Source organism: Vollenhovia emeryi, unplaced genomic scaffold, assembly GCF_000949405.1.
Source record: "Vollenhovia emeryi isolate VEMERY1.0 unplaced genomic scaffold, V.emery_V1.0 DF939181.1, whole genome shotgun sequence".
Classification (NCBI taxonomy): Eukaryota; Metazoa; Arthropoda; class Insecta; order Hymenoptera; family Formicidae; genus Vollenhovia; species Vollenhovia emeryi.
The window spans coordinates 132,073-150,702 of NW_011967185.1; the positions used below are offsets into that span (position 1 = coordinate 132,073).

The 18,630-nt window shown below is 43.1% G+C and overlaps 2 protein-coding genes across 7 annotated transcripts in view; one reads left to right on the top strand and one right to left on the bottom strand.

The window, feature by feature from the left end:
- Positions 1-909: 909 nt before the first annotated feature.
- On the bottom strand, positions 910-13,531 carry LOC105562961 (protein enabled). Of its 4 annotated transcripts, none has more exons than XM_012014165.1 (9): positions 13,071-13,531; positions 9,068-9,389; positions 8,545-8,747; positions 8,109-8,288; positions 7,008-7,069; positions 5,738-6,852; positions 5,460-5,654; positions 5,114-5,366; positions 910-5,005 (listed from the first exon to the last, which is right to left on the bottom strand). In XM_012014165.1, the coding sequence occupies exons 1-9, from the start codon at positions 13,073-13,075 to the stop codon at positions 4,977-4,979; spliced, it is 2,364 nt and encodes a 787-aa protein (XP_011869555.1). In that variant the 5' UTR covers positions 13,076-13,531; the 3' UTR covers positions 910-4,976. The 4 variants fall into 4 exon arrangements, with proteins under 4 accessions (XP_011869555.1, XP_011869552.1, XP_011869553.1 ...); XM_012014162.1 differs by lacking the exon at positions 13,071-13,531 and adding an exon at positions 9,517-9,963; XM_012014163.1 differs by lacking the exons at positions 8,109-8,288; positions 13,071-13,531 and adding an exon at positions 9,517-9,962 and having other exon boundaries at positions 8,539-8,747.
- A 1,232-nt stretch (positions 13,532-14,763) lies between these two features.
- The window catches only part of LOC105562964 (glycerol-3-phosphate dehydrogenase [NAD(+)], cytoplasmic-like), a 12,035-nt gene continuing 8,168 nt past the window's right edge, over positions 14,764-18,630 (top strand). For 2 of the 3 annotated variants that reach the window (XR_001009004.1, XM_012014169.1), the window contains exons 1-3: positions 14,764-14,846; positions 15,235-16,781; positions 17,824-18,004. Coding sequence is in view for 2 of the 3 variants with exons in the window: in XM_012014169.1 (XP_011869559.1) it covers positions 16,735-16,781; positions 17,824-18,004 (228 nt within the window). In the remaining variant the exon portion in view is untranslated. The remainder of the gene's footprint in view (positions 14,847-15,234; positions 16,782-17,823; positions 18,005-18,630) is intronic. The other variant, XM_012014170.1, reaches the window with a different exon arrangement.

Genomic DNA, 18,630 nt, shown 5'->3' on the forward strand with positions numbered 1-18,630 from the left:
TTCGGTGCTCGCTGTAGTTTGCGCTTTCGCTACAATTAAAAGAACGTATCTTTCGATACAGAGTAGTTTTGTCTCATTCACTTAAAATATTAGATCAACTTTGCGGCGTCCTTGAGCTCGTCTCGTCCACTTTGAGTGAAAAGTAAAACCGTTTGCGACTCCTTCGGTGCTTTACGTTTACGGTCAGAACAACTCATTGTGCGTAAAATGAATTTTTGTTGGAAAAAAGAATGAAAGAGTATTTAGATCTAATCTCGGGGAGAAAGGATCGCAAACGTGCGTTATATTATAAAATTGCAAGGCTACTGCCACCTTTTCCTCACAATCAGCACCGAATAAGATCGCCTTACCGAATGGTGATCAACAACGGTTAACAAGTACAAATCGTACCTGTACAATCTCCCCACCACGCATAAAGAGAATTAAAAAAAGTGTTTGTGAAAAACACGCGCTGATTATACGATACTGAACGACGAGCTGCTCTCTCGCAAGCTCCGTAAGCTCCGAATCCTAACGCACGCTGCGAGGAATCTATGAGAGAAATCTCGAGGGTTTGGCAGTCGATGGCTGTTGACGGACGCTGTTTGATTCACACGCGATCATTCAGCACAACATATCACAATTCGAGGTAAAGTTCGGCATGCCAACAACGGCGACTTATGATTCGCGTCATGTATCCTCGCACGCGCTCCTTTCGACTTTCGGCAACAATAATTTCATCGAGTTCAACGTTCGATGCTGCAAACGTGTACTTTACGTCACATACAGATGTCACGTACTTTCCATACCAAGAGTAAACAGGAAGATGGTTTTCACGATCTTATCTCTATCATTGAAATCCAAACTTATTTCTATATTTCAATTTCAAACAGTCCTCCCTCCCCTCTCTCTCTCTCTCTCACACACACACACACACACGCGCGCCCACACACACGCACACGCACACACGCACACACGCACGCACGCACGCACACACAAAAGCTAAACGGTTTTGACGATCCATTTTCGCGCCTCGTGATTACGCTTTGTGCATTCGGGTAATTATCGGCGTATTTTTTATCTTACATGACAAAAGTCGCGTTTGCCTCGCTTTTCGCCTTGCGCGAATTTTATTGAAATACCGACGATTCAGAAATGTTATCTGAATATGCATTTGATCGTTAAACTAGAAAACCACATGTATCGCGTGCAAGTCGCTCGTCCCAATTCATGGTCTCTAATGTTACGAGTACGCGATTCTTTCGAGTATCACTTATATCGAAGGCAGGACGAAGCGACGTTTAAAAGTGAAGGATACCATTCGTGGTATCGTGATGCTTACGACACAGCTTATTAATTAATGTTTACACATGTTAATCCGCAGTCATTCCGCACATATGTTTCTAAGCTTAAACACCAACATTTTCACTCGCACGAGTGAAGCCGGCAACAATGAATGAATAAATGAATGAATGTTGCACAAATGTGTATTATGGAAAATATGTGCAAATTTTTATGAAATTACATCATTAGCCCGCCAATTTTGTACAACTTGTATAAAAAGTAATAAGTGCGATGAAACATATACATATGATAATTGAGAAGAAAGAACGCGAATGAAATGATGATCGTCGCTGGTTTCACTCGTCTTAAACGTTCTTGTCGAATTTTTAAGTCGTTTATGCGTTCGATCGTTGACATTTCAACTTGACGATACACAGTGCTCATTAATGGTCTTGGTCAACAACCCTTTTTATCACCGTTCTCCTCGTTATTACCCAAGCCTTTTCGGCCCGTTCTCCTTAAATAGCTTTTTTAATCTTAACACAAAAAACACTCTTAATACTCGCGTTAAGACTATGATATGAAAATTATAGTTCCACTATACGCATATACTTAATATACTGTATCTACGTGCAAAAAAAGTATGCGCGGCTATGCATATCGCAACTTTGATAATGCGTACTCGCAAACATCGTGTAGACTCTAATGACGCGATAAAAATGCGTTGCATTAACGAGAACGGCAGATAGCCGCGTGTAAAGGACAAAAAAAAGAAGCAAATATTATTAACGCGCGGTTAGGTATATCGTAAATATACACGATGCTTCACCACGGCTATAAAGACAGATTCTAAAAGGAATTTGGAGCAGATTCTTCCTCAATTAAATATCGATATGCCAATGTCTCTCGAGTTATCAACGATTGAAAACGAAGAACCTTTCCCGAATTAAGCTTTAGAGAGAAACGTATAATAAATATAATATAAATAGTATATATATATCTTTATTTAAAAATATTCCTCTATTTATATATATATGTATATATATAGTGCATCTTCACTTATAATACATAGTACATTTCTCTCTCTCCCTCCCTCCCTCTCTCTCTCTCTCTCTCTCTCTCACTCTCATCCTTCTCTTTAACTTCAGATTTAATGCATGTCGATAAAATTAACTCGAGACTGTTCAATTATCATAATATTTAACGTTAAATATGAAAAAAGTGACAATGGTTTCTTTGAAATTGAGGAAAAAGTGTCTCTAAATTCGCAAATTCTGTCATTATGATAGAGGGCGAATTAAACATCCTGTATATCGGGAGGAAGGAAGAAAGGAGAGACGGCATGGAGGAAAGTAAAAGGACAGAGACGAAAGGAAAAGCGCAGAGCATAAGCGACGATGATAAGAGAGAACGAGTCGTCGCTAAAGTCGCGGCTAGAGAAACATTCGAAAAAGACCTTGCCTTTCGTGTCAATATTTTCACATTTTCTCCCTCTCCCACACATTGACAGCTCCATGTACGAAAAAGAACGGAAGAAGAAAAAGAAAGAAAAAACAAACAAATGAAATAAATACACGTTACAATAAAAGATCTATACATGTATGTATAGATGAATTTGTATGTACAAAGATGGAGTATGAAATATGTAGCAAAAAGCAGCGGAAAGGAATGCCTCGAGAAATACAGAAAGAGATAGGAAACAAGTGTATAGCATATAAAAAGATTAATGCGCGCACTCGCGCAATTATAAATTGCGTACGCGTCTCTCGATTATCGATCGAAACATCCGATGCATCCCGGGTCCCGGGGAGATGCGCAAATACGCTTTGAACCGTAAATCATTCTCTCGCATGGGTACAAAAAGGAAATAAATGTTAAACACGCGTATCGAATTCACTAATTGTAAGTAAAATCAAAATTTAAGTGAAACACAAGAAAAGAGATAAAACTGATAAAACATAGGAATTAGGTGATTGAAAAGTAAGCTTGCTGTCAAAATTTTACATCTTTCCTTGCGATATTATATCTCTCACTCCGATGATTCGACTAGAAATTGTCTTTCATCTAATTCCCTCGGAATGATTATCAAGAGTTCTTATGATTACGCTTATCATAAACTAGCGTGTGCCGATGTAATAAAACCGTACGTAATAAAGCGTAGTAAAGCATCGCGTGATAAAAAAAACCGTGTAAAATTCAGCCTTCGAAATTACGAGAATTGGTAGAGACTACCAACGTAAAAGTCCCGTAAAGTGGTAGATTTTATACGGTTGCTTCGATCAAGTAGAAAATTCGTTATTATTCATGATAATAATGAACGAATCAAGTATAATTGTCGCATTTTAACTATTGAATTGATCGAATGACGAAAGTCTGGAAATTCTATATTGAGAGTGTAAAATAAAATAGATGGAGCCTCGAGAAAGATAATATAAAAAGTAAATTATTTATCGTACGGATGTTCTCAATAACTTATTCGTGAACGTGTAAACAAATTGTCTAAATACAAGTGCTTGTAGAAAGCAAGCTAAATAAAAATTGTTGCTAGACGATTTTCTAGAAAAAATTAGCAAACTATATATAAAATTACAAATGACGGATTTCAAGAAAATTTTCTATCGACCGAAAAGTATCTTTTTAATGTGTAGTAATATACGACAGTAGTTGGTTTTCTCGAAGAACAACTACTCGTCGTATCAAACGTGCGAAAAACGTGAGTCGCACGAATTTAAATATTCGACATCGTCCAAATATGGACTAAACATGGAGATTTCTTAGCTATATATCGTTTAAGCGCAATGTTCTCGAGAATTTCACAATCAACGATCGTGGCATCCGTCTATCGTCTTTATTGCTATTTACAACGTTCAACATGTCTAAAAGTTGAGCGCGCCGGGAAACGAGGTGCGTTTCTTGGAATGTATTCGTCTATTATATTTTCCAAGAGTTATTATCGCATCGTGAGAAAAATCGAAAATGCAATTTTGCATAAATTAAGATGGCAGAGATAAAAACGAAAATGCGAAGAAAACACATGCCACGTCATTGATGAAAGAATTCTACGTAGAATGTTCTACATGAGATGAGATCGTTCTTGTGTAAAAGAATGTTGCAACATACAAAAGAAAACTTGGTCTGTCTAACCATATGAAATAAAAGATATGACGATGCGTAACTTGTACGTTGAAGTATAATTGAGCTTCTTTTTAGAAATTTTAATTGTATCGGTCTTGATATATAAATTATATAGAGTCAGAAGAAAGAGCGAGGGGAGAAATAGAAATCAATATCAATGATACTAAAAAAACCATCTTTCATTGTACTTGTGTTATATTTTCATTCGCGTATTTTTCTCGCTCAGAATCTATAAAGGTTTCTCGTGACTTTATGCGTGTAAAACAAATCAATTGTCTCGCAAACTTAGTTAATTGAAACTCAATTGATTCAACGTTTCGCTACGATTGTTATGTAGCAAATAAAAGGTTACGGTCACTTAAGACACTATAAGATTACTTACACATAAATGTTCGATATACATGAATGTAATCACATTACATTCCTGTAAATATGTTGTAAAAACCTGTATGTGGTTCTCAATGATACCGCTTTGATATCGAGCTATCTAGTCATATAACTCTCCTTAACTGTTTCCCGTTTCGTCCAATTCCTTTCACTTTCGAGAGCTTCATTTTGTGTCTTCTTTATCATCTTCTTTATCTCTTATTCAGTTCTGTTCTGACGGCTGAAAATATCAAATATTTTACATAAACATTTTTGTGTTTGCCTCTCGTGTATTACGTCATTAAAGGTTTTGCACAGTTGCAACTATACAATATATAAATGTTCATACCATCGATTATTTCTAGCTTCATTTTCTGAAATTCTTTCCGCACTTCTTTAATTATCTCCACCTTGAAAGCTTCCATCTCTTGCGCAGTGAGCGAGGTTCCGTCGTTAACGCCGTTTACTTTGAGGAGGGTGTCCTCCGAAGCCGAACCGAACCTCTTGCGTACCGATTTTGGTGATTCGGCGCCGTTCGAGAACTTATTATTCGATGCATTGTTCTTGTCCCAAGATTTCTTGTCTGGCGAACTTTCCGGTTCCTGCGAAAGAAATGGTTCAATTAATTTCTCCCTCTCTCCCGCTAGCCACGCCGATCTCTCTTGGAATATCCACGTTAGACGATGTTTACGTACCGGTGGTTGCTCGGGCTGTTTTTTCTCGGCGGCAGCCCGCCGACGTGCCAGAGTTTTGGCCATCTCGTCCATCATGGAAGCCATTCCGCCACCTCCACCTCTTCCCAAGGTGCCATAATTGCCGCCTCCTCCACCGCTTCCACTGCCGCTACTACTGGTGCTCGAGCCACTGTTCTCCACTGGTTGTGACTGTTGCTATTGATAAGGGAAATACGTATGAAACGAGTGACAAATGTATCCAATTGAAGGATTAAAATAAAAAAAGGGGTGAAAATTACCTGTTTCTTTTTAAGACGCGCTTGAAGGGCAGCGGCTAATGAGTTGGTGTCAGGCGGAGGATCGTTTGAGGAACTGGCAGCATTGGTGGAACTGTTAGCGTTTGGTACAGGCGGCGGTGGTGGCGGAGGCGGCGCGGCAGGCCCAGCCAAACATACCATCGGAGGCGGCGGTGGCCCGCCGCCACTTGCGATAGGAGCGTAAGCGTTTGCGCTGACCGTGTGGTGTGGTCCGCCGGTAGGGTACTGATTCACCGAATTTGATGGTGTCCCGTATGGATTCGTGGTACCCGCCGTGGTAGCCGTTTGTACCTGACCGGTACCACCATACTGCGTTTGGGACACGACATTGGTGCCGTACTGCGATTGACCGGGTTGCGCAACCGCGTATTGGCTTGCCGGACCAGGTGGCGGACCGGAGGCATACTGATTTATCGAGCTATTACTTCCGTACTGATTACTACCACTGCTACCATATTGCGCGGCTTGACTACCAATCGACTGGCTATATTGGGCTGTACTGACCGGTCCACCGGTAGTATAATTGCTCGTCTGACTGTTAGTACCGTAAAAGTTGTTCTGACTGCCGGATGGCGGAAATTGGTTCGGACTCTGGCCCACGACGGGGGCCGCGCCACTTCCGGTGCTACCGCTAGGAACACTGGCACTCGCGTATTGATTACTCGCAGGCGCGGCACCATACTGGTTTGTTTGATTAGTAACGTAGATGGACTGGGACTGTTGATTCGCCAGGTTTGACTGAGACGACGGCGATTGTGCGTACTGATTTATCATCATCGGTGGCGCTGGCACCGCAGACGAGTTAAAGTTCATCATCGTTGGTGGGCACGGTGGGGCGGGGGGTGCAATCGGCGGCTGAGGCGGTGGTATCGGAGGACCGACTCCCGGTCCCGCAGACATTTGCGGAGCGGCGGGAACGATACCGCCGACACCTTGTAAAGCTTGTTGTTGCTGTTGAGGCGGTTGTGGTGCCGGCGGCGCCGATGAGGTTCGATGATGACCAGATTGTTGTTGTTGCTGCTGCTGCTGCTGCTGCTGCTGCTGTTGCTGTGCAGCAGATGGACAACTCGGCGATATGGGATTGGGACTTGCAGTTGCTGCAAGAGAAATTTTATCTCTGAATTATATGTGCATTTCTAGTGTATTCTTGTATATACATATGCGCTCGTTGTAAAGTAACATTTTTATCTATAATATTCGGTGCGCGTGCGTGTGTAATATCAATTTAAATTGTTATTAAAAGTATAAATACCTTGACTTTGTTGAGACATTCTACGTTCCTGAATTATTGCCACATCCTCTCTAGTCATAGTTCTGTGCAGATATGGAAATTGGAATTAAAAAATGACTTTTCAACAAATTGATGCACAATGTACAATAGTAGAGCCAATCAACTAATATATAACGGACATAACAGATGTCACCTATCTTGTACATAGATTGTACTAAAAATTCACTTTAACTGGTTTGATAAGTATTTTCCACCACTGACACGGAGAGAAAAAAATGCTATAAAAGCACAAGTAAATTTAATTGTCGCGCGCTAAACATGCTAAATAATACTGGGCGCTACAAAGATTATTTTCTATTTTGCTATAAATATATTTCAGCTGTAATAAAATACTTTTACTCTACGTCACATAGGCTGTTATTAATAGGCGTTTAAACATTGGTATATACACGTACCAAGGCAGTAAAGAATTGTTAATCCGTTACATCATCGTATGGCGCAAAATACTTTTCATACGGAACAAGTTTTGAATATCGAATTTATCGAATTTATCGAGTATCCTGAATCTTGTAAGAAACGTCGACGAAAAAAAAGAGAAAAAAAGTTGCGCTCGGTCGTGCAATATATTCGAGTTATTTTGAGAGGCGCAGAGTGCAACAGACGGAGCGAATTCTCCCGCTTAGTCTTGGCGATTTTATTTTCGAAACATCGCGTAAATATCTTTCCGCCGATCCTCGGTTTCACGTTAGCTGCACGGTAGCTGCATGATAGCTGCACGATAGCTGCAGCTTTCACGTATAGATTTGCCATATGGAAGGGGACGAAGAAAAAAAAAGAGAGGAAACACACAAGTCGAAGGGGGTTGATTAAAACCGCTAAATTGCAAGACTCTTTGGACGAAAGAGGGGAACGCGGTGTTTACTACAGGGAAACAGGAGTCCTAGATAGATCTGCATGACCTTTAACCCATATTAACCTAATGCTTTCATTTGAGAAAAATGTGAAGAAAATTGTCTATACTATTTCAATGTGTCGTAGACATTATTCGATAAAAGATACTTTGATAATGGCAATTGAAGAAGAAATGGAGGTTATTACGGGTTAAAAGGACGGTAAGATCACCTCGAGTGTCCATCGCCCGGTGAGCCACGCGCACAGCCCATTTGAATAACGGTGCCAACAGCACCACTAACGGTCACGTGGTGCTCGGGAGTTGTGGTGGCGGAGCCCACGGGCAGGGCCGTCTGGCCTCCTGTAGGCAGATGGCTCAGGGACAAGGAGATCCGCGCGTTACGACCTTGACTGCAACCAGTCAGGACAGATGTCCGATTCGCTTTAGATAAACGTTTTAGACGGGGAAATTGAAAAGGGCCTGTGTCCGTAAAGTGATAGAAAGAAACGTGGTTGCTTGGATTTCGTACAAAAACGTGACTCGACTGGTTGTGTGCGCTGTATCGTATCTCGTGACAGAAAATAATTGCAGTAATGAGGTAACAGTCACGCTGTAAATCATTTGAGAGCGAAAAAGTAATGAAAAGAAAATGAACGAGACCTGTACCTGTACCCCATGTCCTCCTCATATTGAGCGGTTGCCTGGCTCTGCTGCTGTTGTTGTTGCGGCGGCTGCTGCTGCTGCTGCTGCTGTTGCTGCTGTTGCGGCGGCTGCTGCTGCTGCTGCTGCTGATAGGCGGTTTGCTGCTGAGTAGTCGTGGTGGTTGTCGGAGCGAGACTTCTTGATATGTTGCTACCATTGCTCAGCACCTACGCAACATCGCAACAAGATGCGATGTGTAATTAAAAGCTAATTAACAACGATATATCCAATTACAACAACGCCCAGCAAAGTCGGCAATTGTAATTGCCTATAACTGAAATCGATGTAAGAAACGAACGTTTTTTGTATCCTCAAGTTTCTTTTGTTCGTTTCTGATTAATGGCATCCTCGATTGAACTCGAGTGAATCTCAATGTTAAACACCGTAATAACTTGAAATGAAACAAGCTGGATCGAAATTGGAGAAAATCCGGGATAGTTGAATTCCAAGTAAGAATAAGAGATCGTAATAGGAAAAAATGCCTTACATCGAGTGCCTGGAGCATCGCCCGAGCAAAAGCATCGGCGTCGTCCTTACTGGAGAAGTTGAGCCCGTAGACTTGCTTGTTATCACGCCACTGGTGAAACGTGACCGTGGCCTGATTGTACTTGAGTCCCTTGAGAATGGCGCAGTTGATGACAATCTCGTGGTCCTGCAGCTTCCTGCCGACCACGCGGAACGTATTGTTCACCTGATGGTGATAGAGCTGGACCTTGGACAAACCGGACGAACTGCCACTCGGTATCCATTTCTTGTTGACGTCGTCGTACACCATCACCGAGGCGCGGGCGGATGATATGCTCACTTCGCTGTAAATGTCAGTGATTTGTCCAATTGAGTTTAAAGTAAGGAGAACGTGTATGTTTTTGTAGAAAGAAAAGTTGAGTCGAATTTTTCGTCGAAGGACGAGGGAGAAAATTGACGTGCGTCGTGTACCACGAACGGCTATCTTGTTGCCAAGAAGATCGTTGCTGGCGATAGCTCGTACGCTGTTGCACATTCACACGCTGCTGCGACGCGGAATCGTTGGATCGTTGCACCATCACGGAAGGGCGCATCCTGGCGAACGTGTCTTGATTCTCGGACGAATAAGCTTCGTAGGACCATCTCGTCCTGCCGTCGTCGGCTTTGGAGAAGGAGTTTTCGCGCGAGTCCCACATAATCGCCAAGAGCTAACTGGACATTTCGATCGTTATTATCAGAGAGCGCAAACGGAACAAGATGAACTTGCGCGCGGCGCGACGTAATTGAATGTCTGCGATTTGGTCCGCGGCCGCGCGCGCTCGCTCGCTCGCTGTCGCTTTCACTGAGAGTCTGTTGGCGAAACGGGAACAGGACGAGGTAGGATGTGGCGAGATACCACGCCACTTCCTCGACTACAAAGTATGATAACGCGCCATTTCGACAACGTTGCACGATCTTGACGATCAGCTGGGTCGACGATATGGGTCAGAGACCGGCCTTGTATGCGACGATTACCGGTCTAAACGCGTCTAACCAGTTAAGCCCGAGTTAAATATCATTGTAGCGCGCGTAATTACAGCAAATACAATGCGAATCCCTCCGTTTCAACGCTAGCGATCGCAAACAACCATTTACCGACTTTCGCAAGTACTCGTGTACTTGATCCAATGTTCTCCGAGGTTTTCGAGAGTACAAGACCTTTCTTCCAGAATCGCGGATTCGTCACGTTCCCGATCGCGCGCGGATTTATCATGCTCCAACTTTTAGAGCATAAAGCATAAATCGGGCTGTTGGAGAGCGCCGTGCATTACGTAAAAGTGGAACAAATTAGCAATGCTGCTTTTCACGTGGCGTCAAACAACCGTAAATCTCAATCGCGATCCTGCGAAAGCCTACGGCAATAATAAAAGAGTGCAAGATAATTGGGAAAGTCTGGCGAAAATGTTGAATCGTTAGTAATAAAGCGCGTCTGGTCGCGGTTATCTCGTTGCATTCTATCTACGGTAAAAAGAGAGAAGAAAAGTATTGTGCGCGAGAGGAAGCACTGACGAATCAAGTGCGACATTGAATATCGAATTAATATTCTACGTCGCAGCAGCGAGCACGCGTTACGCTTTCATACAGTTAGTTTATATCAGTCTGATCGACAATGACGAATCCAATCGTGACGACTCTATTAATTCTCGGCTCGGCGCGGCGCGGCGGACTTCCGCGATCGATGTGCTATCTCTTATCGAAAGAAAACCTTTGACGCGTTTTCAGACACGTCAGACTCCGCCCGCCAAGTATTTACACCTGCGAAGCGATACTTGAAACGTCTTGGTGGTTTTCACCTTGATGAAACGAACACGATCGCCGAAAGATTGTCGTAACACGAGCCGTGACAAAATTGTGGGGATCGAGAAGATACAGTTCTCTATAGTTTGGACGACCAAGAGGCAAGAGTCGCCAAGGAAAAATGTTTGCGGGTCGGTGCGGCGTCATGCGACAAGGTGCAGCACAATGAGCGCGACAATGGAAATTTAACAAAAGAACGTGCATGTACCTACGCGTATCAAGTCACCAGGTTGCATCCTGCGTGGACTAGAGACAGTGCACTCGTATTTGTTGCGACGTATACGCCAATAGGTCAAAGCTCCCTTCGGATCCAAGCGATGATTATAAGCGAGGGTAAGAGGGTAAAAGTAGGTTACTCGAGCAATCTGCACCATATCGCAGCATTAAAATTAATTAAGCTCGGTTGTTGAAGGTAAAATTGAAAGCCATTACGCGGCTTTACCCACGGTTTAGCAAATGACAGTGGGATACGATAGGATGGTTTGTTCTCTCCTCGCAGTAAGATCATCGTACTCGCTAATGCACAAAACGTTACATTTCCGGCAGGTATATCATCTGACAATGAGTTTAAAGAAATCATTTTGCCGTCGAGCGCGAGAGGATGAGACTGCGCCTCCACCGCCTCCGCGAAAGCAAGACCGAATGACGCGGAATTGAGCGGAAGTCGCTCTCGCGCGGCCTTCGCCGCCCCGACTTTTCGTCTCACACGCTCGATACTCGGTGACCAAAGAGAAACCCCCGAGATCGTCATCGAGACGAGAAGTTTGCGAAACGCCTAAAAGTACGTGCTTGGAAGCGTCACGTTGGAAATTGGAAATTTCCTATAATTTCAGACAATTGCAAACTTTGATATACCGTCTTTCGTCAATTGCCAATTGTCATTTCAAGTAGAGGACACATCAAAGTTTTCATATACGACACCAGTTGAGCGACAAGTTTCGAAAGTCGTCAACGGGACAAACCCGTGGTATCGAAATGAAATCATACCGAGTTTTCGTCGAAAAGCGTTCGATTCGTATCTCCCCTCGATAATCGCTTCGCTGATATTCTTGTTGACACAGTTTAACGCGGGCTTTATGCTTCGCAAAACTGCCTTTTCTCAAATATAATGATGGACGAGAACAATTTTTCAAGGACAAGATGTATATAATACTGCCTGAGCCAGTAATAATGCGGTACTCAGCAATTATGAAACCACGCTAGTCATGGCAAAATTTACGCAACGTTTGCTCGTTATTAAATATTAATATTGATCCAACTAGACTGATTTCGTAGTTGGTGCAATACGTGCAAAGGTAATTTAATGAATCGAAATAACGAGCGATATTCCTAAAGTCGATTATCTAAAAAGACGTAAATTGCACACGTTTCTTGACATTTTTCTGCGGAAATCCAAATCGCTCTTGTTACAACTTCAACCTTGGCATTTTTGAAGCGTCACGCCGATGCCCGAGACGACTTGGCGGTACACACCGCGATGTAATCTGATATCGAGCGGAATTGAGGCGAAAGGTAGCTTTTCTGGGAAATAGGAATTGACTGGGAATTAGCGGAAAAAGCGAGAGGTGAGTTGAAAGACGCCTAGCCCGGGCCCCGGCAGCTGCACGTAAGATGCGTCGCGTCGCATCGGGCATACATAGGAGGGCAGGGGGAGCAGAGGGAGTAGAGGGAGCGACTCTGCGAAGCGCTCGTGAAAACCCTCTTTTTCGGGCAGGGAGCGGAGGCAAGGTGTCGTAGTCGCGCTGTCAAAAATCGTTACGGTCCTTGCCCTACGTCGAAGGCAAAGGGGAGGCCGGGATTTAAACAACGGTCAGCGCCCGCCCTCCGACGCTGATCGATATCCTTTCCGAACGTTTCGTCCGAAACCTCGGGAGCCAAGACCGTCCGCGAGCACTCGAGACGATCGCGTCCCGATATTGACGGCGTGCTCTCCAGTGCTCTCCAAGTACTCTCCAAGTACTAAGTACTCTCGGCGTCTAGCGATCGAATCGCAACCGAGTTGAAAAAATCTCGCAGAGAGAGAGAGAGAGAGAGAGAGGGAGAGAGAGGGAGGAAGAAAGATATATGTGTGTGAGAGAGAGAGAGAGAGAGAGAGAGAGAGAGGTGAGCCCAGGAACTACCGTGGTCCCGGAGTCTACTGCTCCTTCTCTCTTTCCCTCTCGCTCTCATTCACGTATGCGTTTACTCACTTCATGTTTGCTTGACCGGTGAGCGTATGCTATGCCTTCATGCAAGCCGTATTCCTGCTTCTGCACAGTATATCACCGAGCCCATGAAAACACGCGAGATTCGGACAAGACTTGCGGTAGTTCGACATATAAATAAGGAGATTGAGTCTAGCGCGCGGCACTAACACCACCGTGACACCCTGCCGCTGCACATCTGGCCGGCCATATTGCCGACTCCGAATTCCTACTCCCTTCCACCTACACACTCGCGCGTACGTACGTACGCACGCCCACCTACACGACGCGCGACGCACGCTACCGGGGCACCACTCTCTGCACGAGCTGCAATCACAGACTTCTCTCTTATCTCCGCTTTACCAATGCTCTGTTTTCACCAGTTTTCACCGCGCATGCGTCAAGTGAATTGGCCCGTGATTGGCCAATTTCTTAAGCCCGTATCAGACTACGGATTGGGATTGGGATTAGATTGAAATTTGACCAATCACAGTAAAGTTTACTAATCTCAAGTTCAGTAACTTTTACTCTGATTGGTCAAATTTCAATCTAATCCCAATCCCAATCCGTAGTCTGATACGGGCTTTAAGAGGATCCCGTAGCCATTCTGTATTACCGACAGAATTACCATAGAGAGAAGCCTGAGAGATGTCACGGCCCCGTTTTTCGTGATTGGCGAATGCGATACGCCCTCTGTGGACATTGAAAACGTGGACATTGAACTATGTAGCCAATGTCCACATTTTGCTAAGTGGGTAACGCAGATTTGCACAATTTTAGCCCCGTCCCGCGCTATGGTTAGATCCCATGCAATGATCTTGTACTTAAAATAATCTTAAGTACAAGAGCATCGTACAGGACCTGACTATAACCCACTTGGCAAAATGTGGACATTGGCTACGTAGTTTAATGTCCACGTTTTCAATGTCCACAGAGGGCGTATCGCATTCGCCAATCACGAAAAACGAGGCCGTGACATCTCTCAGGCTTCTCTCTGATCGGACATACGGATTGAGCTTAAGATCAGATTGAAATTTGACCAATCAGAGAGCGAGCTGTCAATCATGGTTGCGCGCTGTCGTCGCTGTCGCGCGTGAAGTTAGCCGCGCACAGACAGAGAGTCAGTTGTCCGAGACGTCCGAGCATGGTGGGTGTGTCCGAGTTGTCATCCGCAGTTACATTCCGGTGCCTGTCAGCGTGAGTGTCGGTCGGTGTCGGTTGATTTCTCTCGTCGTCTCTATTCCTGTTGTCCGGCTTCGGTTTCAAGTGCAGCGGCGGATGATGTCGCAGGCCACGTAACGTCGTTTACGAGGAGACCGCGCCTGGCGGTGGTGCTGTTCCTGCCGCGCTGGAAAAATTCCATGTCGGTTGTCCATCCTGTCACTTAGGTGAGCGATTTTATACCCGTGGCATTTCGCCTCCCTCGACTTTGTTGTCACTCGGCTCACCGCACGCCAAGTGCCCGATGTCCTCAGGTCCGCAAGTAAGGGGTTGCGTAGTAGCTCTTTCGTCGAGAACGGTGGCGAAAGATGTTGGCCAGCGGCCAGCCGCGGCGTAGTCACATGTATTGCCATTCGCCAGCCCGCATCGATGTTGACGCACTGACGAGCGAGCACTGAAGGAGCCGTGGATCTCGAGCTGCCGCTTGGGGAGTGACGATGCAAAATAACTCCAAGACCAGAGAGATGTTTATCGTCCGAGCTTTGGAAAAGATACTGGCCGATCGAGATGTCAAGAGATCGCACCTCTCGCAGCTCAGGAAGTCCTGCGAGTCTGCGCTCGGTAAGCAGAGTAAGAGAGAGAGAGAGAGAGAGAGAAAGAGAGAGAACAAATATAATTACTTGTTTGTTGATAAAAAAAATAAGACTTAGCTCTTCTGTCCCTCGTTTTCCTGGAATCTTAAAGCCTCCTTTCGTTCATGCATGACCAAACGAGGTCCTGTTTGATTTTTTCCTAAAGAAATTGCATGTAAGGTATTGTTGAAGCATTTGGATGAGCTTCAGGAGTGATTTTAGCATAAATTAAAAAACAATGAAATGCATAAAGACATATGTATGTGCACCTAATTATGTACCCATACTATATGTGTTGCAAATGAATTCACTTGAAAATTGTTTATATATTTTCTTAACATTCCATCAGTTAGCTAATGCGAAATCTTTTTTTTCAGGCTGACGATAAATATCGCGGGCTCGCTATGTCGGCCTGAAGGGGTTAATTCGCATTCGCTCCGTATTTAGGGACGAGGACTCGCCGTCGTCGATGACGCTCAAGTCGCCCAAGTGCCGTCTTTGAGGATGCCGAGCGTCGTTCCTCGAGGGAAGATTGGTCGCCATTGAAACGCCAACGTCTTAGATTGTACGAAAGCGTGCTGGTTCAGTGACATATTGTTTTTTAATTCAGTTGTCAAACCAAAATGAGACATTAGTCGTTAAGCTGGGGTTCAGTCCGGAATTCCTGTTACGTTGCTCACTACAGTTGCTAATAATTTACGTAATTCCAGTATTAACATAGTGACTGCTCATTAGGTTTTACATTTATTTCTGTATTACGATCGCAGAGACGTTATTGACAACTTAGAAAGTTCAATTTTATGCAAAAGCTTGAGAAAGTTTGAGTAGCAAACAAGTGAGATGAGCGAGTTCAGGGGAGGTAAAGGGGAGACTTTGTAAGATGATCAATGTATTTAAACGATGTTTGATGCAACTGTGATAGTTTATAGACTTGCGAATCTGTAAACTGTGATAGTTTATAGATCATTAAACAATTCATCTCATTGTGATTACTCTCTCTTTCACGCATAGCAAAACTTCTCAAAGATTTCATTTCCCACTGTGCATATATGAGAATAATTTCTTCGAGAAATTTTTATAATAATTTCGGTGAATATCGATGAGATAATCAGGCGTTCCTGTATAAGGAATGGTTTCGCATAATGTTCCAAATAATGAATAATATAATGCGTTATTATTGTAAACGATATTAGATGTGTAATCGAGAAAGATTTTAACAGAGATTTTAAGCAATTGGTAAACACTCGAACTTACGGTCTCTCTTTTTTCTCGACTCTCGTATATTCCTAATCTTCAAAGCTTCTTCTGTCCCCGAGTACAATACAAAAGTAAATTTGTAGACATTTTTTATTGACATATAAAATATCTTAAATATTTAATTGTATTCAATGGAGCGTGCTGATGTTTGCTCACAGTTGGCGCAATTCCAGTATTAATATAGCAATCGCAGCTTTATTCCTTATTACTTTTTATGTATTACACTCGTAGAATGTTATCGAAAAGCTTTGTCGTCCGTCACAAGCTTGAAGAGTCAAGATTCGAAGAACATTGTGCTCTGTCGCCTGTTAAATCTATAAAATTCGACAGAAGTGCGCGCTGTCAAGGGTCAAGTTGAAATATGCGACCTTAACTCATTATCGCGATTATCAGCGGGTCGCTAATTTCGTCGTGGCGCTTCTTCGTCGTTGCAGCACTCGTTCTGGGCTGGCCCTAGTCCAGAGCTTGCGCGCAAGCCGCTAAGAAAATAATTCACGATTGCCGCTAAGGTCAGCCGTCAGCGGGCTTTTAAGTCAGTCGGTCAGTCGAGCCTCGCGATTGATTGGCCGTCGATCGGGATTATTATTTGTCATCAGGGGAAGAGTTAAAAGGGACGAGAGATGCCGGACGCGAAGAAAAGAGTATGCATCGTCGGTAGCGGCAATTGGTAATTTTTCTCTTGTGCCAAGGATAATTAAGTAGGAATTAGTTGCGTGCACGAGAGATCGTTTCTCCCCGCTTTCTCCTTTTACTTCCCCGTCTTGTGTTGATTTATTATGCTGCATGTGCAGTCTAATATTTGTTGGAGTCTTTCCTTCAGAAATGAGAGCTGTGTATCTTCTTTAGGTAAGTTTATATGTATAATCGTAAACTAATGTTGAATAATCGCTGGAAAATGATATAAGAAAGAAATCTGGAGAATCTTTTTATACTTAATATCGAAAGATTATATTATATTCAGTAATTAATAAAATAATTAATATCCAATGAAACGGCACTATTAATTTTAATGTAACGAATTGAATAAATAATAATTATGTTATGACAATATAAAATATTATTTACAATTTTTAGTAAGTTTTTATAATGATAATAATGTAATAATATGAAGGAAAAGGATTACATACATATTCGTTTATATCGTGATACGTTAAAAGAGAAAGAAAGTACATATACCATTCATCTCAGAATTAAATCTGATTTTAAAAATCAACAATAAGATAGATTATAATTTTATTTGATCTAGTCGCGGCGACAAACGCGCCACAGTGCAATTGTGCTGTCTGCTTATTGTTCCAAAATTAACTCAGCGCATCATCACGCAATTTCGAGGGCTCATAGTGTAGCTACATCAATTTAATAAAGCTTTGCAATTATATATCATTTCATTTAATTTCACTATTTTAATCATAGTCGGTAACTATACAAATATTATATATTTGATTAATTATGTGTGCGCGTATTACATAAAAATCTATGAAACAAATAAGTATATAAATGTATGAACTAAGTGACTAATATAATTATTTGTGTATGTATATATTTCTTTAACTGTAATATTGTTTGTGTTATAATACATATTATATTATTATTATTAATTATTGTTAATCGGCATATTTATTGTAGACAATGCATTATTTGTGCATATTTATTGTAGACAATGCATTATTTGTGCAAGAAATTTTTTTTATCACGGCAAATCATTTCAGGGGCTCGGCGATCGCAAAGATCGTCGGGGCGAATGCCATGAAGTACAACAACATATTTGAGACTCGAGTGACAATGTATGTATACGAGGAGATCATCAACAACGAGAAATTGACCAGCATAATCAACACCATTCACGAGAACGTCAAATATCTGCCCGGTCACAAAATTCCGGAAAATATGGCAAGTATCTTGTTCGAGATTAATTTGAATCTCGTTTATTTCATCCCCGGCGTGATGGCAGCATCAGCCGGGTCAGATCGTGCAGCGCCGCATGAGCGCTGCTCGCGCATGCCCGATCGCGACGCGAGGCGACCGCGCGACTTCATATACGTTACCGGCGCTCTTTGTCTCATAGCGACCGTACGTAGTACACGCGTCTTGAAGTGCGGATAGTTATCGAGTGTTCTTTTGTGGACTTTCTCATTTTCTCATCGAAGAATAGACTCAGTGCGGACACGCAGTGAACTCTCAGCAGTGCAAATCATCCAGGACATTTTAGATACAGCATCAACGGCAGCTCAAGCTCACCACGCATCGCACGCCGGCGCCGCGTGGACACGACTCACGGGCATCTACATTCACGAGGCCGGCTATCGATTAATATAATCGACCCGTGCAAGTGACTAAGGCCCGGTTTCACCAACGCGAGTTAATCTAATCGGTCGGTTAACTTGACAGGGTGCCAACATAAAACTTCTTTATTAACCAAGAAAATAGGTTAATAAAGAAGTTTTATGTTGGCACCCTGTCAAGTTAACCGACCGATTAGATTAACTCGCGTTGGTGAAACCGGGCCTATGGGCAAC

Excerpts from the sequence above, each read along its gene's own strand:
- LOC105562961 (XM_012014162.1), bottom strand. The coding sequence starts at position 9,740 with ATGTGGGACTCGCGCGAAAACTCCTTCTCCAAAGCCGACGACGGCAGG. Across the intron at positions 7,070-8,108 it reads CCGGGCGATGGACACTCGAG|AACTATGACTAGAGAGGATG; the intron begins GTGATCTTACCG and ends ATATCTGCACAG. Across the intron at positions 5,655-5,737 it reads CGCGTCTTAAAAAGAAACAG|CAACAGTCACAACCAGTGGA; the intron begins GTAATTTTCACC and ends CCTTATCAATAG.